The 20,384-nt window shown below is 38.3% G+C and overlaps 2 protein-coding genes across 2 annotated transcripts in view; one reads left to right on the top strand and one right to left on the bottom strand.

Moving 5' to 3' along the window:
- The first annotated feature begins 254 nt into the window (after nucleotides 1–254).
- On the top strand, nucleotides 255–11,622 carry slc4a5b (solute carrier family 4 member 5b). The gene is given in 25 exon segments (XM_055153536.1): nucleotides 255–278; nucleotides 1,043–1,258; nucleotides 3,806–3,935; nucleotides 4,040–4,200; nucleotides 4,279–4,434; nucleotides 4,550–4,654; nucleotides 4,969–5,024; nucleotides 5,774–5,931; nucleotides 6,007–6,094; nucleotides 6,167–6,321; nucleotides 6,387–6,512; nucleotides 6,599–6,773; nucleotides 6,855–6,988; nucleotides 7,058–7,238; nucleotides 7,330–7,420; nucleotides 7,614–7,927; nucleotides 8,249–8,362; nucleotides 8,797–8,958; nucleotides 9,037–9,215; nucleotides 9,302–9,374; nucleotides 9,510–9,578; nucleotides 10,119–10,292; nucleotides 10,419–10,583; nucleotides 11,187–11,289; nucleotides 11,506–11,622. Coding segments are annotated over 24 exon segments (3,198 nt in total). The 5' UTR covers nucleotides 255–278; nucleotides 1,043–1,131; the 3' UTR covers nucleotides 11,508–11,622.
- A 7,923-nt stretch (nucleotides 11,623–19,545) lies between these two features.
- The window catches only part of LOC110166694 (seizure 6-like protein), a 33,430-nt gene continuing 32,591 nt past the window's right edge, over nucleotides 19,546–20,384 (bottom strand). Inside the window, exons 16-17 of the mRNA XM_055153570.1 lie at nucleotides 20,201–20,306; nucleotides 19,546–20,082 (exon numbers count right to left, since the gene is read on the bottom strand). Of these exons, the coding sequence (XP_055009545.1) occupies nucleotides 20,050–20,082; nucleotides 20,201–20,306 (139 nt within the window). The 3' untranslated portion in view covers nucleotides 19,546–20,049. The remainder of the gene's footprint in view (nucleotides 20,083–20,200; nucleotides 20,307–20,384) is intronic.

Genomic DNA, 20,384 nt, shown 5'->3' with positions numbered 1-20,384 from the left:
TCCTGTATTATTTGTTTCCATGGTCTATTCAGAAGTCAGAGGCCAGAGGCTTGCTTGGATTTCCATTGAGTTTTCCTGTCAAGTATTGACCTGCTACATTTGGGATGTGACACCGAGTTGTAGGGACGCATTGGGGTTGCATTAGACTCATTCTAAAGGTTTAGTTTCCCCAGCACATATTTAGTCTATTCAGCAAGTAAACTGTGTCTCTTTTAGAATGGAACATCATGACTGGCAGAGAGGAAGGAGCAAAGGTCACAGGCGATATGAGGATGAAGGTGAGAACAGAAATTTGTCTTTGCAATAGATTAATATCACAACATTCAACAATATGATGTCATGACCTCAGGTGGAGGGAGGGGCCTGTATAACTCAATAAGTCACTCAATGCCTTCAACTTTTTAATCGTGCAAAAATCACATCACTTGTTTTTGCTGACTAAAGAGACATTGAAAGGAGTGATGTTTTTATTTCATGTGAATGTCACAACATCTACAAAAAACAGTTGAAAGGCAAATTGTACCACAGATTTGTTAGCAGTCACTTGTGACCTCAGTGTTGTGATGCCACACGAACGTACATTATCCATGCATATGTATTATACAGTGGTGGAACGTAGCAAAGTAAAAGTTGTAAAGTTAAGAATACTTAAGAATACATTTTTGGTATTTGTACTTTACTTTAAAATGGATACTTTTTTACTTTCTACTCCACTACATTTTTAGACAGGACCGAAAAGTATTTTTTGTTATAGTTTGAGCAAACAAAAATATACAAATAAAAACAGGTACATTAAATTTTAAAAAATCAACAAAATTCAGCACAAATCTTTATCAAAATCATTACATTTAAAGCTTTATAAGACCTCAAAATTGGTGTGTAATACATTTGCTTTTTACTCTTTAATTACATTTTAAATTGAATACTTCAATACTTTTACTTGAGTAGATTTTTCCGATATCTCTACATTTACTAAAATAACATCACTGGTATTATATCAGTGAACACGGAATCTGTTGACATTTGTTGACATCCCTTTCAGACATTCAGCCTGTGTACATCGGACTTCCAGTTTCTCACAGAAGGAAAAGGCGCAGACGTCACACTTATGCCAGTGCTGCTGAGCAAGAGATGCGTCACTCTCATAGCGACCACCACACTCATCAGGAGCACTTGAGACGGGGCTACTACCACGAAAGAGAAGAGAGATATGAAGAGGACGACGGAAGCACTGAGAGCCACGATCCTGACCTCTTGGGTTAGTAAACTGGGTTACACTTTGTAATAATTACATCATTAGCCTTACAAAAGCATGAAGAAAGGCTTAATTCCAAATGAACAAATAATTTATTAATAAGATGCACTTAGCAACTTAATTAAGGGGTTAGGAGCCATGATTAGTAAAGACAAAAATTGTTAAGACTTTTAAAACCTTTAATCATCTCAAAGACAAAAATTTACTTTACAACAGACCACTTCTGTAAATAATTTTTCTCCCATTGCAATTTACCTTGGCATAGTTACTTAAAAAAAAAATTATACATTTTTCCTAATATTTATGGGCAATAATTACCTGATAACTGCACATTAAAAAAATGTATAATTGCTAGTAATATATATATATATGTATGTTAGATTTGCTGACATAATTCTTATTGGCTTTACACATTTTTATGGTAAAACTGGTTCTTCATGAGTTATTAGTACACCATACTATAGTTATTATAACTCCATATTATCTAGTTACTTAAGCTGTGGCCCATCTTCATTGATTTAACATGGAGCATAAGATATGTTTGATCTACATGCATGTAACAGGTCAGTGGGTAGTAAGAATGTGAATTAACCAGAGAGCCAATGAAAATGATGAATATTTTCCAGCCGGGTCCCTGTTCCCAAGAGGCCACGAAGTCTGAGGTCTGTAAGCTGATTAGGGCTGAGGAAGTTGTGTTTGTTATTTGGGCAGTAGTGAGCGTTAGCCAGTTTCAGCAAGAAAGTGGATAAATAGTTAGGGAAAGGGCAGCCTATTCTTGAGTTTACATGAACGTGTGCACTGAGAGAGTACTTGAGGGCCTTGTGGTGTGCGTCCATGCAGATACAACCTGTTTTTACTGCCATTTTGACAGATCTTCTCAGACTAGTTAAACTTCTCAGATCTGAGTACCATAGCCTACATGAAAGTGATAAATAAGAGGACAGACTAGAACATGTCACAGAAGTGAGAGTTTAAACTACTCCGTACTCAGTAGTGGGTGAAAAAGACCAGTGGTGACCTGTGGAGCCATACATTTAAGTTTTCGTCTGGATTAAGGAAGCATGCAGGACTCCGGAATATATTTTCCTTCTTGCTGGACATTGGCTGGCACTGAAAGAGGTAAAGGCAGAAGCATTAGAACAGTCTGGTTATTATAATAGACTACTACATGTTAAGAGACAGTTAAAAGGATTTTTTACAACCAAACGAGAATGATAGAATTGTGTCTTGTTTTACTCTATGGGTTCAAATTAATTTTCAGTAATGAACTAAATGGGGAAAAATTGCTTAAGATGCTGCAGGCCCCACTTTCTGAGACAATGTTGGCCCTCCATAGTCACATTCCTGTTTCCACAATCTAAGATGAAGAATGAATTTGTATTGAAATGTTTGCTTGTTTTATGTTTTATGTTTAAGTGTATGTTTATAGAATAAACTTTATTGTGTTTTAATTTGTCATTTTTGGATTAGTAGATGCAATAGATTACGTATTTACTCCAAAAATGTGTTCAATAAAATTATTTAAAGAAGGTTTGCCTGTCTCACCATAGGCTGTATAAACCTGTGGTAAACTCTGTATGATGTAGATGTATGGAAGTATGGATGGATGGATGTTAAACTGCTGCTTACTACTTAAGTGCAGGCTGACTTGTTTTTTGCTTGAATGCAGAGCTGAGAACATCATTCTTAGCTGACTTATAAACCCTTTATAAATACAGACAGATTTTGTTTTTACACTTTAGCCCTTAATACAGAGGAACACATGGAGTAAGCCTCTTGATTTGAGACGCTCAAGCGCACAACTATGCCTCATGACCCAATTTTGACACTGTTGCTAACTTGTGTACAATTGTATGATCCTAAAAGTTATCTATATTTATTTGGTTAAATATTCGGTTATAATAATATTTCCTTGTCCCTGTTTATTTGCATCTAACTTACATGACATTTTAATTGTGAAACTTAAAGCCCCATCAATTCATTTGGTGGTCAATGACTTTTTCAGATTGAGGTATGAAAAGGGAAACGAAGTGAACTGTGCACACAATGATGGCCGCAGGGCTGAATGTTAATGGAGATTGATTTGCTCAGAGTAAAATTAGAAATGTTGTGACTAACAGATCAGTTATCATCAATAAAGCAACTGGCTGTCTCTGCCCCTGTGTTCAGTTCAGTTAATTAGATAAAAAAACGCAGTAAAAAGCATACATTACAATATATACAACATTTTACAAATCAAACCAAATATTTCCCCATTTCTTTATCTAAAAAATATACAGGCCAGTTTTAAAGTAGTGAAAAAACACACAAAGAAAAACTATAATTATTTCACACTCCACTACCAATTTCAGCATTTACTTACAATTTAAATTTTTTACTTTGTTGACCTTGTGATATTCGGAGACCATACAATAGAGTCCCATTTTACAAATATGGATCCAAAATACACACTTCTCCAATACTTTAAAAAGTACAGAGAGATATATGGACCTGCCAGGTAATAACTTACTGTACTATACTTCAGTCGCTTCATGCTTGTTTCTTACATAGTCTCACCTGCTGCTGAGAGATTACGCCATATTTTGGGAGATGATGATGGCACGCCCACACCAACAATCTTCACTGAAATGGACACACTACAGCATGATGGTGGAGAGCTTGAGTGGAAAGAGTCTGCCAGGTATCAAATTGAAGATATTTTAAAATCATCTCCAAATGCTCTGCTATGTTTAGTATTTAGTGGTACATTTTGTTCAGATTCATCAGGTAAAGCCTCTTTTATAGATGGGTGAAGTTTGAGGAAAAGGTGGAGGAAGGAGGAGAGAGATGGAGCAAGCCACATGTGTCCACGCTGACCCTTCATAGTCTGTTTGAGCTGCGTACGTGTCTCCAGACCGGGACCATCCTGCTCAATCTGGAAGGGAATTCTCTGCCACAGATTGTGGGTAAGTTGATAGCACTGTTATTAGACTGTGGACATATGAGTTAAAGATATGACATATTATGCTGCATTTTTGTTGCAGATGAGATACTGGAGCAACAAATAGCTGATGGCCTCATTACCCCAGATTTGAAGGAGAAGATCAGTTTCGTCCTTCTTAGAAAGCATCGTCATCAAACCAAGAAACCCATCCATCGCTCACTGGCAGACATAGGGAAGCCCTCCAATCCAGCTCCAAGTGAGTCTGTCTTTATGTTTCACTTCTCATTTCTCTAACTAACAAACTGTCAGTAATGGCGTCCTACTGCTTTGTGTGACTTCCCCTCTATAACCACTCTATGTGCCTCTGTCAGACCGTAGTCCTGTTAATCTGAGTCGTAGCACTAGTTCAGCTTCTGGGATCCACCGCTCCACAGATGACCTTCGCTCTCGGCAGTCGAGCAGCCTTGGCCGTCTGCGTGAGTTGCACTTTGGTTTCCTTCTTTAATTAACACTATTTACCTGGAACTAACTTTCAGTCTGCATGACTTTCCCATTTTGTTAACTCAGAATGTTTTGTTTCACGACATTATGTAGGGCATTTTGGACGATATTATATGCAACTTTTCTCATTAGATGAGTACTGATCAGTTGTCATTTTCCCCTGTTTTGTGGTTTGTATATCTCGATCAAGTTGTGTCACAATCACAGACTGTATATTGAAGTTTATATTACTCTTATTATACTTATTAATACTCAACAGAAGATATTCTAACACAGGTTTTATTCACAGATTACAATCAGAGCCGAAGCATGAATGATATTTCAGACACTCCAAGCACAGACCAGGTAAAGGTTTTTATTTGAATGAGTTTAAAATTCAGATCACTCTACTAGAAATATGAAGTTAGCAGAATGTTATAATCCCTCTAATCCACATAGACTGGTGGCAAATTGGGACATGTAATACTGTGTGTGTGTGTGTGTGTGTGTGTGCGCGCGCGTGTGTGTGTGTGTGTGTGTGTGTGTGTGTGTGTGTGAGTGTGTTAGTGCTTTCCCCTTTGTGTAATCTCCACTTCAGTACTTTGGCTGTTTTTAAATACACTTTACATCAATAAAATAAAATAAAATACTTACTGGGCAAAACTGATGCAGTGAGCAAGAGATGGTTATGGATATAGTCAGGTACATATGTACAACATAATAGCAGTAAGATTAGCTATGATATGTAACTTTGAGTTATCTTTTTTTTCTTTTTTCTTTTTTTTTTTAAAAAAGATGTACATGTACAGTATGACAAATAGAATGCATGTATGGAACCAGACAGTTTTTAAAGAACAGTTGGTGATTTGACTCTTAGAATAGCATTAAAAGATTATAACAAGATTTTCAATATAAGCACTTGCCATTTCTTTGCCACATGTTTGAGTTTGTGAAACTGTTGGGATAAGTAAGGAAAAACAGCAACTGCACTCAAATCATTTGGTAAATGTTGTGAGTATGTTCTTGTATAAATGCAGTAGTAAGTGTATAGGAAGACATTCTCTGACACCGCATCTGTGTTATGTTTCAAATTTGTTTTCCTTTATCTTATCTAGTTAAGGAACAAGTTCATGAAGAAGATTCCTCGAGATGCTGAAGCATCCAACGTTCTTATTGGAGAGGTGGACTTTTTAGACAAACCATTTGTTTCCTTTGTGCGCTTGTCCCAAGCCACAACTTTAGGGGGCCTCACTGAGGTCCCAGTCCCGACCAGGTGGGTGCGCAGACCATTTACATATTTGCTGCTCTTATGGGGTCTCCTCCCTTCAGTTCCATATTTTTCTCATAGGTTTCTTTTTATTCTGCTGGGTCCTCATGGTAAAACCAAATCTTACAATGAGATTGGCAGAGCTATTGCTACTCTTATGGTGGATGATGTAAGATGAATAAAACATATTCTTTATTTGTCTCATGTCAGTTTTGATGTTATTTGACTGTTTATCTACTAGCTCTTCAGTGATGTTGCTTACAAAGCGCGAGACAGAGAGGATCTGATTGCTGGTGTTGATGAGTTTCTGGATGAAGTCATTGTTCTTCCACCAGGGGAATGGGACCCAAAAATTCGCATAGAACCTCCTAAGAAAGTCCCATCTGCAGAAATGAGGTGTGTTTTATGTTTTTTCAGCATATTGCAATAGCAAATAAATTGTTCCCTCTTTTTGACTGAAGGAAGTCAGTGCTGAACTTGAATGAGCTGGGAAAAATGAATGGCTCAGTTGGTGGGGGAGCTGTGGCAGAAGACGATGAGATGCCTCCTCAACATGAGCTTGGAGAGGAACTAAAATTCACTGGGAGGTATAAAAACAATGGGGCCATGCTGTACAGTGCAGTGTGTCTGTTGCATTGTAGAGTGTTTAATGTGTTTTGTCTTTTCTGTAAAGGTTTGGCGGTGGCTTGTGGCTAGATATTAAAAGGAAGATCCCTTGGTACTGTAGTGATATCTATGATGGCTTCCATATCCAATCTATCTCTGCTGTGCTCTTCATTTACCTTGGTTGCATCACTAATGCAATAACCTTTGGGGGTTTGCTGGGAGATGCCACGGACAATTACCAGGTTACAAAAGAAACCTCTTCTCAACTATTGTCAAATATATTTGACACAATTCTTCTGTAAACTTCTGTGTGTTCTTTTCAGGGTGTGATGGAGAGTTTCCTCGGTACAGCTCTGGCTGGAACTGTCTTTTGTTTGTTTGGTGGACAGCCTCTCATCATTCTCAGCTCTACTGGCCCAATTCTCATCTTTGAAAAACTGCTATATGAATTCAGCAAGTAAGTATCAGCGTTACAAAAATGCTAAAGAAAAAATATAATTCTTGTTTTAACGGTGTCCTTGGACAGGAATAATTCTGTTGACTACATGGAACTGCGCCTGTGGATTGGCCTTCACTCGTGTATGCAGTGTTTTGTACTTGTTCTGTCAGATGCCAGCTACATCATCAAATACATGACCCGCTTCACCGAGGAGGGCTTCTCTAGTCTCATCTCCTTTATATTTATCTCTGATGCCATTAAGAAGATGGTACGTTTATCAGACTCCATGGTGTTGTGATTGATAAACTTCCAAGGAGAGTAAAAAAATAATCAAAACCATGTAAATATGTTTAATTCAGGTAGGAGCCTTTAAGTATTACCCAATCAACCGAGGTTTCAAGTCAGACTACATCACATCTTACAGGTGTGATTGTCTTGCTCCAGACCAGGGTGAGTCTAAACTCAAGAGCATTTCCTTTTACAAAAGTTCCAGTGTGATATTTAAAGTATATTCTATGTTTATCTGCCTTGTTTACTGGACACTCATTGGCAATGTAAGTATAATGTATTGAAACGATTGGGCAGTATGTGTCAAAATAAACACAGATTTACACCACTTCTAAAATGTAAATATATTTCACAGCCTCTGCTCTGGACTTTAATGTCTCAGCACCACTGGCAGATGACAACATGACTATACTGGTAAGTAATGCAACATACATTTGGTTCAGTTAACTGTGTTTAACTGTTTTTGTATATGTGCAGTTTAATCTGACTGATATGGGCTACAGTCAGCTCAGTAAGAAAGAGTGTGTCAAGTTTGGTGGGTCTCTGGTGGGAAAGGCCTGTAAGTATGTACCAGATCTGGCACTTATGTCCTTCATCCTCTTCTTCGGCACCTATTCCATGACCATCTCACTCAAGAAATTCAAGTCTAGCCGCTACTTCCCAACAAAGGTAAGAATGGCTGTCACAGTGCTCATCTTCAGACTTTCCAAGAATGTACATAACATAACTTTTTAATCCTTAACCGGTATGGTGACCATTAAACCTTATTTTATGCTCTTATTTGATCAATTTTGGAAGCTGAAAAAGTATAGATAAAATGTAGTTTACATATATAATAAATACTGTCAGCATCTATTTTTGTATTAGATGTGCATTTAATCTATGTCATAAGGAAAGCTTTTTTTAGTTGTATTAGGTAAATACTACATACCATGATCTTAGCTCATGCATGCAAGTTTGTTGTATCCTGTACCCAAATGTGTTTTCCAGCTGCGCTCTCTGATCAGTGACTTTGCCATCATCATTTCTATCCTGGTCTTCTGTGGTTTGGATTGTCTGTTAGCGTTGGACACGCCCAAACTCCACGTACCCACCCAGATAAAGGTCCCTCTTCCCTACCGTGTTCCCTATTGTTTCTTTTTTATCGACTGTAATCAAAGAATCAACATTTACTGATCTCATATCGGTATTGATTGAACATAGTACTTCTCACAAGTTTTTCTCTTCTCTTTCTTTTCACTTTTTCATTTTTCTGCACTGTTGTAACCCACCTGCTGTGTACTGGGACCTTTGGTAGCTGAGGAAGCTTATTAGTGATTTTGCCATCTTTATGTCAATCATGACCTTTGTGGGTCTGGATATGTTGATGGGCTTAGACACACCTAAACTGATCGTACCAACAGAAGTCAAGGTATTCGACAAATTATGCAAAGCAGTTATCTCTGTGTCTACAATTATCTCTGTGTCTATAACTTAAAGCCTTATAGTAACTTAAGGCTTCCTGTTAAAGTTTCTTTGTCTGGTTCTCCACTTCACAGCCAACGCGTACGGACCGTGGCTGGATAGTAATGCCATTTGGTAAAAACCCCTGGTGGTGGTACCTGGTCAGTGCCATCCCTGCTCTCCTAGTGACTATACTCATCTTTATGGACCAGCAGATTAGTGCTGTCATCGTCAATCGCAAGGAAAATAAACTCAAGGTCAGCCCTTAGAAAATGTTCTCTATAAAGAGTAACTGTATGCATGAACTAATATGTGTGTCTTAACCTGGTTTACAGAAAGGATGTGGCTATCACCTGGACCTGTTCTGGGTTGGGGTTCTTATGGCTGCATGCTCCTTTATGGGTTTGCCTTGGTACGTTGCTGCTACTGTGATCTCCATCGCTCACATCGACTCTCTGAAAATGGAGAGTGAGAGCAGTGCCCCGGGAGAACAGCCTCAGTTCCTAGGTGTCAGGTAAGACCACACAGGAGTGGATATTTGAAGGTGTATCTCTTAACTCTGCTGCTGTAATGTCTTTAATGATTACTTTTTCTATTCAGGGAGCAGAGGCTCACAGGTATTCTGGTGTTTGTCCTCACGGGTGTATCTGTCTTCCTCGCTCCAGTGTTGCAGGTTTGTAAATACAAATACTGCTGACAGATGATTAGTCAACTAGTTTAACTCCACACATGGACTCAGAATTACAGTTTATTTTCTTGTTAAAACTATGTCACTACTTTGATTTAAGTGAAGCCCATTTTATTCCAGTACATCCCAATGCCTGTCCTCTATGGTGTTTTTCTGTACATGGGAGTGGCCTCATTAAGTGGCATCCAGGTAACATTTTACTTTACAGTCTATAAAGTGTATTCTTGCTGCCTTTACTAGAGATTTGTTAATACTCTCATATAGCTCAATCTTATCTAGAATTATTAGTATGCAAGTTTCAATCAAACAACAAGTCACAATGCACAGCTTTCTCTCATCTGTATCTGCTTCTCTCTCTCTACAAACACGCTTGACAGCATTGCATTGCTTGCTCTGACTGGCCAGAGATAATATGCAGATTGTGGTTTAAAACAGCTAAATTCAGCTTTTTGCAGTTTAAGTAAATTCAGTTTTGTGTTAAAGATTTATCTAAAATCATGCTAAAATTGTTAAAAGAGCACTTACTTTATATCTATATCTATCTATCTATATATATATATGTATATATCTATATATATCTATATATATATATATATATATATATATATATATATATTTTTTTTTTACTTCGTCCTTTGTAACTCATATAAAAAATTTAAAGAATAAAAAAATTAAAAGAATTAAATAGGGTAGTTTGCTTACCATCTTATTCTGCATTTTCTGTTGCAGTTCTGGGAGCGAATCAAGTTGTATCTGATGCCAATTAAGCATCAACCGGACTTCTCCTTCTTGCGCCATGTTCCTCTCAGGCGAGTGCATCTGTTCACACTGATCCAGATTGTCTGCCTGGCCGTCCTCTGGATCCTCAAGTCCACCTTTCTGGCCATTGTCTTTCCAGTAATGGTTGGTACTTTCTAACCTTATATTTGCAGTTATATTTTTGTTTTAGTTGGTTTGTGTAGTAAACAGTGAAGACCAAAACCTCAAATTGAATCTTAATGTGGTAATTTGCTGTTACCTTGTTCTCAGATCCTGGGTTTGATGGTGGTACGAAAGTTGCTGGACTTTATTTTTTCACAACATGACCTGGCCTGGCTCGACGACATTCTGCCGGACAAAGAGAAAAAGAAGAAAGAGGATGACAAAAAGAAAAAGAAAGAGAAGAGGACAGGGCAGCCTGATAGCGATGAGGAGGTGATTCATGCAGTGGTTTATGTTACAAGAGTACATATTTGTATCATATGTCTAACCCTGAGTCTGTCTATGTTGACTAATACTGTATGTTTCTCATCTGTCCCACAGTGTTGCTGAAAAGGCACTGTATAACACTGTCTATTCACTTTAAATGTCATTCTACTGTCCACATGTTATAGTCAAAAGCTGTGGGCCAAAATGTAGTTAGCGGTTAGGGTAAAAACATATATCCCAACTTTTTGCTTATATTGAATGATCATGATTTTCAGTTATTTTTTATTTTGTTGTATTAAAACAAATTAAAATGCGTTCAATATACTTTCAATACACACTTTTATTTAGTGTAATTTAATACAAACCATGGTCATCTGAACTTTGCTTTTACTTACCAAGGATTGGCTGTAGACCTAACCACATTGATTTCGATTAACATCTGATTGCAGTTATACACTATAATACTGTGTGGCCCTACACTTTGATTATGATAATGGCCAGAATAGTGCATGTCTTTAAATTTTAATCCTCTAACTGCTCAAGTGTGTCAGTGTAAAGAAATGTTAAATATGTCTGCATGCTATCAATCCATCCTTTATTTGTGGCCAGGCCCACAGCCCATCCCCATACTCCCAGAAGATTCCCATGGCAATAATAGATCCTCCAACCGAACCAGACCTCACATCTGTTACCCCAAACCAACCCTCTCACTGTAAGTACAATGTGCCCCCCCCCATGTTAGTATCCCAGCTGTATGGATAAATGTTGGATTCTCTGAAACTATAAAACAATATTCAGCCATTTAATTTGGTTTCTTTTCTCTGTTATGCCTGTGGCCTAAATTAAGAGAGAGTAATTAATACACTCTGAAACTGATTTCCCCCTTTTTGTCCCATTTGTATTTGTATTGTGTATGCTTGATTGACAGGAAACAAATCCATACTCGACAGTTACCTCCGATGATGACGAGCTGGACCGCAGGTACTGTGTGCTGAAGCTACACGTGCCCTACAATGATGTGATGTAACCTGGACACAAGATTAGTTGGACAGGAGATTGAAATTTAATTCATGCAAAATGTTTAAAACAGAAGCATTTGGTCTCAATGTAACAGTTTCTCTTTTAGATAGGACACACTAGCTTGGTCTCGATAGGCCTATTGAGAATTATAATTTTCTATGATAACTAACTTTTCTATGATAACGTTTTATAATTTAAGTATTTTAGTAGCCATTTGTTATTTCTGAATATTTGGATTGGACATTTTTTGCATTAAGTTAACTTGAATTAGACTTTATGTCATCATCCTTAATTTCCATTTCTTTTTGTGATTTAGTGTATCTTTATAAATGTATATGGTATTTTGGTTGTTTCTTTACAGTTATCTTAGTTGGATAACTGTTATCTTGTCTGCACACAGTAACTAAGTCGCTTAACTGAGAACAACTTTTTGCTATGGTCAACGGCGCCCTCTTAAGTCAGAGAAGGGCATTGCCTAACTGATGATTTTTTTCCGGGTCTAGACTCTAAAATGATTTGTGTAAACCTGGCTATTTCTCAGCATCACCGTGCATCTGAAGATCTGCCCCCCCTCGCCTGTGCACTCCCAGAGGAGCTACAGTTCAGAGTCCCCTCCCGCTCAACCCTTGTCCCCAGTGCCCTGGGTCCAGAGGACCGACAACTGTCAGTCTGACTTTAACATCAGGAAACATCACCTTTATCTCCCCAGCTACGAAAAGAGCCCAGACCCACCCAGAGACTACTACAGCAAACTGAGAGCCCACTTTGAAGACTCGTGTGCAGAGACCATTCTGTAGTGTCAATATATAATCAACTTTATCCTTTTGGCAGAGCAGTAAAATTTGTAATATTCAAACTTATACTAGAATCAAGACATTCAATTGTGAAGAAACAACCAAAATGTGTTATGAATAAGTGTTCTCTTGCCATTATATTGTCTTGTACTCTTTAGCTAGTATTACTCATTGGAAACAATGTGTAGGCCAGTTTGCTTGTTCAGAAATTATGGAATCAATTGTCTTACCAGGTCTAATGCACAGCAAATAAAGAAGCAGCATTAGATTGCATGAATTTTATTGAAAGGTATTTAACATATTAAAACACAAACACATCTAAAACAAAAATCAGAGATTTGAACAATTCCTGTCCCTCCAAAACACACGTTTCCCAATTTCTTCCTCTCAAACATAGCACCAAATGGAGGGTGGATTCCTTCTGCATGTTGTAGTCTGAGAGGGTATGACCGTCTTCAAGCTGCTTACCAGCAAAAATCAGTCTCTGCTGGTCAGGAGGAATATCTTCTTTGCCCTGGATCTTTGCCTTAACATTTTCAATGGTGTCACTAGATTCCACCTGCAACGTGATGTTTTTTCGGTCAGGGTCTTGACAAAGACTGCATTTTACTCTGTCAAAAGAAAAGGGACAATGCATTTTAGTAATTATACACAGAGGCCGGTAACACCATCTCGCACAGGAGTGGTGTTCTGGTTCGCCGTGGGATCATGTCATACAGAAGCCCTGAACCGCCAGTGTAAAACAAATTGAAATAAAAAGCTTGTGAACAACATGTGTAATTTTAAAAATTAGTTTTTTTGTTTTTTTTTGTTTTTGAGATTTTATCTCGTTATTTTGAGATAATCTCATTATTTCAAGATATTATCTCGAGATTTTGAGATATTATCTCACTATTTTGAGATATTATCTCACTATTTCAAGATATTATCTCATTATTTTAAGATATTACATCTCATTACACAAATCCTTAAAAAAATTTTTTTTTTTGTTTTTTTTGAGGTATTATCTCACTATTTCGAGATACTTTCTCATTATTTCGAGATAATATAATACTGTCTAAGGTTGAAACAATATTGTTATCAGCCACTAGAGGGCAGACGATGATAGCAGACAGCAGGGCAGTGTACAGAGATATAAGGCTCTGGCAGACAGCCCATTCAAAAGTCAGTACTCAAGCACCTATGACTTTAACCCTTTAATGTTCACTCCAAGAAAAAAACTATTTAAAAATTATTTTTTTGTACTTTTTAAGTTATTGGGTCACTAATAACAAAAATAAATAAAAAAAATATGTATAGACCCCCCAGTTTTAAAAATATATGCCTCTACCAAATGGTCGAGGTGGTGCTTGATGGTAAAAGTATCTAATACATATCTATAAATGTATATTATCAATAAACTTATTATTTAATAACTAGAAATACAAAAAAGAAAGTTGAAAACATAAAAATACCAGAAAACAATTCATGTCAATTAAATTTCATTCCAACTAATTAATTTCACTCCCATTTTCTGCATAAAATTCCAATACTTATGTGACAATAGTACTTTTTTAAAACATATGGGGCATTTATGTATTTCCCCTGTCTTAAAATAAGAAAAAAGAACACCTGAGGACCTATCCAACTTCTCAGTTGTGCTGTGTAAAATCTTCAAAGAACTTATTTTCTTGCATTGAACAAATTCAAAAAGGATACAAATCTCTCAAACAAAATAATGGTAACCAGTGGTAACCCTCAGCACATTATTTTTGATGATACGCTACAAAGCGTGGTGAAGAGGGAGCTGAGTCGAAAGGCGAAGCTCTCGATTTACCGGTCAGTCTTCGTTCCTACTCTCACCTATGGTCATGAGCTCTGGGTAGTGACCGAAAGGACGAGATCGCGGATACAAGCGCTCGAAATGAGTTTCCTCCGCAGGGTGGCTGGGCGCTCCCTTAGAGATAGGGTGAGGAGCTCAGTCACACGGGAGGAGCTCGGAGTAGAGCCGCTGCTCCTCCACATCGAGAGGAGCCAGTTGAGGTGGCTCGGGCATCTGTTCCGGAATGCCTCCTGGGCGCCTCCCTCGGGAGGTGTTCCGGGCATGTCCCGCCGGGAGGAGGCCCCGGGGAAGACCCAGGACACGCTGGAGGGACTATGTCTCTCGGCTGGCCTGGGAACGCCTCGGGGTCCCCCCGGAGGAGCTGGAGGACGTGTCTGGGGTGAAGGAAGTCTGGGAGTCCCTGCTTAGGCTGCTCCCCCCGCGACCCGGCCCCGGATAAGCGGACGAAAATGGATGGATGGATGGATACGCTACAAAGCATTCCCTCACTCCGATCAAGCACAGGAAAACATTGTACTTCTCACATTTCCATCTTGACACACCCTTTGGGCAGAGGCTGCATCGTCCTTGGTTGTCAGGGTGAAGTGGCCAATGTCCATAGTTGTCATAGCGTATGTCTGGTTCTGGCCGTGGGGGTCTTGGGGGGAGGCGTTTCTTCTCACAGGACATTTATGGTGGACAAGCAGATGATAGCTGACCAACTCTAGGTGCTGGTTTGTTGACTTGTTTCAAACTGTGGGCCACAGTCAGGCGAAACATTTTGAGAGGCATTGTTTTTTCCTTCAGTAAGTCACAGTCTCCCTTGTAGACAAACCAAGAATTGGAAATGCACAGGTCAAGGGCGTATCCAAAACAGGGGGAAGTACCAGTGTTGTTATTTGGCTGGGGTCTTGTACCCCAGAAACTTGAATCAGGAACCTGGAATTCATCAATATCTACATGCTTCCAGATTCTCCTGGATTAGTTTTCTTTCTTTTCAGCCATTTTTTTCTTCTTTGTGCATGGGGGTGACACAAGAGCCTCATCCAGCTCTTCCATTACTTTTTTAAAAGGTGCTTTTCCCTTTTTTTCTTCTTCTTAGCAGATGTGCTTGTAGAGGGCATCTCCTCTTCATCCATAAATTCAGTGGAAAGGTCGCCGATCACCTCTACTTGTTTGGGCAGATAATCAGGATCCCGCTATTACACATATTAAATAATTTCAGTATAATAACACTGTAATTGTAACATATTGGCAACAATGTGTGAACAGAAGTGTTTTTATTCCATCAAAAATAGTAAAATTGAATGAAATTAGCATAAATTCACCAAACTGTTACCATATGGTTGAGATGTCACTCCATGCCAAGTTTTACCATAGAGTGACATCTCAACCGTTTGGTCAAGCATGTTTTCAAAAAATTATTTGACCCTTATAAAATGTTTTTCTGTTGCAGCAAGTGACATAATTCTGTTAAGTAACGTGTTAGATGATGTAATATGTTGAAAAAACTGATTTACCTTTAAAAATGCAGCCAGAAGTTGTGCATATGTCAGAAGTGATTTTTCTGTTTTTAACTTGCTAGAGTCACGATGAGTGAAAAGTCCTACTGTCAAAAAATAGAGTGCCCTCTAAAGGTTATTTCATGCATAGCATACTTCAGCCAAGTGGTTGAGATGATCCAATCAGGTTGAGTTCAGTTCAACACATTTCCCAATAAGATATAGTGACTCAAAATGTGATCTACCAAATGGTTGAGCAGAACATTTTAAACGTCATCTCGGCGGTTCAACCATCAATTTGATATCTAAAATTTTCTTTATAAAGCCCACGTGACAAGCTAAACAGTGATACCACAAAGCAGTGGTGTGGTGGGGATTTTTTAAGTGGGGGTACGCAATTCGTGACATCACCAGTCCACACTCATTTCCAAATTGGATATTTTGCCAACAATGGTTAATACAGAGAATGGACCAACCAAAGGTGCGAACGTGTCACACAGTGAGTCAAAATACGGAGTGCATACCTATGCTTGAGACCTCTCAAAGCGTGCAGGTCCGATGTTCACGTAGCAACCAGCATTTGTTATTTTAGGCTATTAATTAATCGGATAATTTTATGGCAACAGGCAATAGACTATTCAGTTGATTTAACTAAAAAAATGCCCTGCTTTTAGCCTAGTGTACAGTCTACAGTCGGCTACAGTCAGACTAGATCCAAACCCAGACTTCTGAACCAGTGGGAGCAGCTCTGGTTAAGGTCAGGCTCAGATGAGCTGGAGCTGGAGTGATGTTAGGTGCCTTGGCCTGAGAAGTGCTTTCCCCGGGAAGAAACGGGAGTGCACGGAGGACAGACCGCTCAGAACAAAATATAACAAATCAAAGTGCATTCGCACTTCTGTCCAGATACTTTGCACCACCTTGGAAATCCGCCACACGGAGAACAGGAGCAGCCCGCCCGGAATCTATTGGTCACTGCGCATTCTCGCTTACCCCACATTGATCCAGTGCTCAAAGGACGGCACGGAACCGCTCGGACCCAGTCCACTGCGCACTGGTCTTGTTCATCCCCGTTTGGAGCCAGCACATGGAGAACGGAGCCTCCAAACCTATCTGACCAACACACTCACAAGGACAGCACAAGACCAAAGACCAGACCCCAGCCCCATCCTGAGGGGCCGCACGCTACGGTGAGGGTATCCGTGTCTTTACTGCTGTTGCCTGAACTCAGTGCTTCTGCTCTGGACTGATGTGCGGTGAGTTGTGTATAAAGGTATAGGCTACATGCTGCTCTTTTATGAGTTTATGAGTAAACGGGACTAAACCAGGACTACACCAGGACTAATCTTGGACTTGAGAGCAAGAACCCGGAGCCCATGTGTCCGAAAAGCGCGATCGTTTGATAGCTGTGTTTAGCCAAGTGGGGCGTGGAGCTCTGTGCCGGTCCTTTCTCCCGTGGTCACCTAACGTCTACGCAGGCGCTCCTCCGGGCCCGTCCCGACACTGAACTAAAGTCTGCAGAAGGTTGAATGATGGTGGTTACAAGGCAAACTTCGCTTCTATAGAACATCTTGGCATGCAATATACCTAATGTGGCCTGAGGGTGGCGCAAAAATGCAAACACCAGTGTAAACAAATTACATCTTGACATGATCTCAGGATGAGCTCTGATCATGTCAAGATGTGATTTGTGATTTGCGCCTCCCTCAGGCAACATCAGGCATATGCACGCCAAGATGTTTTATCAATTGTATCTGACGTACATTTGCAGATTCGCCAAGAACGATGCCGACTTCTCCCCTCACACAAGTATTATATGGAACAATGAATACATTTTAAAATATAAAAAATCAATCTTTTCTCAGACCTGGATGGACAAAAATATCATTTACATTTCAGGTCTTTTTGATTCAGGTCATATCTTAAATTATGAGACGTTTTTGCAAAAGTATCAATTTCCAATCCCTTTCAGAGAATTTAAATCAGTTATTGAATGTGTGCCAAAGGGCTTATTACAATTGAGGAAGGGTCAACAGAGAGCTCCATCTTTTTAACCGCTACAATTTATATATAAAAGGAATAGCATTTCTTAATCAAAATTGCAATAACAAACACATTAGGATCAATTTGCTCAGCAACAATAAAACTCAACCTAGAGGAAAATTTTACTGGAACACACAATTTCAAGATATTTAATGGCATAAAACCTAGACACTCTTTTCAATACCCAATCATCAATAAAATATGAGAACTCCAATTTAAAATCTAACACACATTTAACCCCACAAACATTTTTTTTAAATTCAGATTTCTCCAAATCGACCCAGTTTGCACTGCTTGTCACACCCTGAAAACGTTCTTCATTTATTCTTCTCATGCCCCATTAGCTCCACCTACTGGAAACAAATAGAAAATTTTCTTTCCCAGAATTTACACATTCCAATCTTGAATGAAGAAAACATCATTACCCATTTTACACATCAAAATACAAAGATTGAAAAATGTATTCATCTATTTATTCTTCTCGGCAAATAACACATACACAGAGCAAAATTCTCAAGAACAAAACCTTATTTTCCATTACTATTAATAGAAATAAATCATAACTTTCAATCGATCCTGCAGAAAGGCCACTTCAATAATGAACATTCACAGAGACTTAATCCATAGTTAGATATTCTCATCCTTCAATTGATTTACTGTCATATGTTAAGTTATGTTTACATTCTTTCTGTCTTTTTGTTTTATTTTGTTTATTTTGTTGTTTTAATAAATCTGAATGTCTCCGTTACGTGTTTAGTGTATATATGTATATATGTATAATACTAAAAAAAAAAAAAACTCAAATCAAACTTGTGTCTAACATGACTGCGACGCTGGACTATATTAGCATGCCATTAAACTATTTATAATATTATTAAATTAAAACACACACAAACAAACAGACTACGCTCTTCCAAATTAGCAGTTATAAAACCTTCCCGTGTACTTACTTTTTCACTTTTTGCTCCACGGGCAGCACTGTGAAAGTCTGACTCCCGCTGTTCGCCTCAGAGACTGCGGTTCGTCTTCATGTTGTCGTTTATATAAACAGTCTATGGTCGTCGCATGGATCTTTTAAAATGGGTCGCCGTGACAACAAAGCGGTGTTCTCTGAGCCTTGATATCCTTCCGCTGCAGCGTAAAAAGTAGGACCGGCACAGCAGAAGCGGAAGTAGTGTATGGGTCACACATAGAACTATAATAAAATAAGGTTTTATTACAGATCCATGGCATCACACGGAAAATAACAATATTAACATCTATAAAAACATTATAAATACAGCCAAAGGTACTAATCAGTAACCAGATTACAACCATAGCAAATATGTACCGTATTTCTCATTATATAGAAAACTGAAATGCTAATCTGTGCTATTTGTTGTTGTATACAGTTTCAAATGGCCTGTTTTTAATTATCTTACACGATTCTTAAGTTATTAAATCAGTTAAGCTGATTTAATCAGTTAAACTGATTCAATAACAAGAGCTAAAGTGATCACAGTTAAAGTGATTGTTTAAAATAAGTTAGTTTGCATTACCTTCCACTGGCAGGGCGTACACTATGCACTATGAATTCTTGAAAAATAAACAAAAAGATAGAATTTTAGTATAACCAAATATTTGTTACTTTGATTTACAAAACTATAGCATCTCAGATGTATACTAAAGAGAGAGCAGAGCATTATTTAAAAAGAAATCTTACAGTTTATTAAGGAAACAAAATTGCCCTTGTATAGTTACAATGCAAATGTATTCGGCATAAAACATCACATAGGCCTATAGTACATCAAAAATAAATACATCATCTGGGAAACTTTTATTTGAAAGAAAGTAACTGAATTGCAACATCCAAATCTGCAGTGGTACTTGATGTACTGTTTCATGGGTAGTTTGAAGCCAGGTAGTAGGGTATGGCAACTCTCTCTTGAACTGGAAGTGCAGTTTACAACAACATTACAGCACTGGACCTAGTCAGTTTGTAACGTGCTTGTTTTGAATGACAAGTTGAGAAAAGGGGTGACAGTATTATGTCCATGGGAGTAACAAAATACGTCACCATTATTTATAAATGAATACACTGGCATGATGTAGGATTCTCATTCATTTCAACCAGTCTTGTCCATAATTATGCCTCCAATTGTCCTCTCCTAATTTCTTCCATCACTCTGTTCAGAGTAACATAAAAACTGGACAAAACATAATCATGGAGTCTCACAGAAGGGAATGGGGGTGGGGGGTGGACATCATATATTTTATTTACACTGCTTCCCCCCATCCAGCAGAGAATAGGATGAACCATAAAGATGGTGGTCACTTCATATTGATACTTCATATTCACGATTGTCCTGCTAAGAAACAAACAGAAAAATATTAATACACTACACCAGAGGAATATGCTTGAATATATTTAACAAAAATATATGCAAGACTGAATAATAATTGAATAACTAAATAATAAATACATACTCCTCCTGTCTCATAGAGTGGGTTATCAAATTCTGTTTCCACAGTGATTTGTCGGTATGGATGAGGATAGATGAGAGGCAATCTTAAATTGGAGTGATAGCGACACCTGAAGGACAGATGAGAAAATAAATTATAATTATTTAATAAATGCAAATATTATTATTGCTTTTTTGAAAAGAATAAA

This window comes from Boleophthalmus pectinirostris, unplaced genomic scaffold (genome assembly GCF_026225935.1).
Source record: "Boleophthalmus pectinirostris isolate CB_2022bp ecotype Guang Dong unplaced genomic scaffold, ASM2622593v1 HiC_scaffold_18, whole genome shotgun sequence".
Taxonomy (NCBI): Eukaryota; Metazoa; Chordata; class Actinopteri; order Gobiiformes; family Gobiidae; genus Boleophthalmus; species Boleophthalmus pectinirostris.
This window is presented reverse-complemented; position numbering and strand designations above follow the sequence as displayed.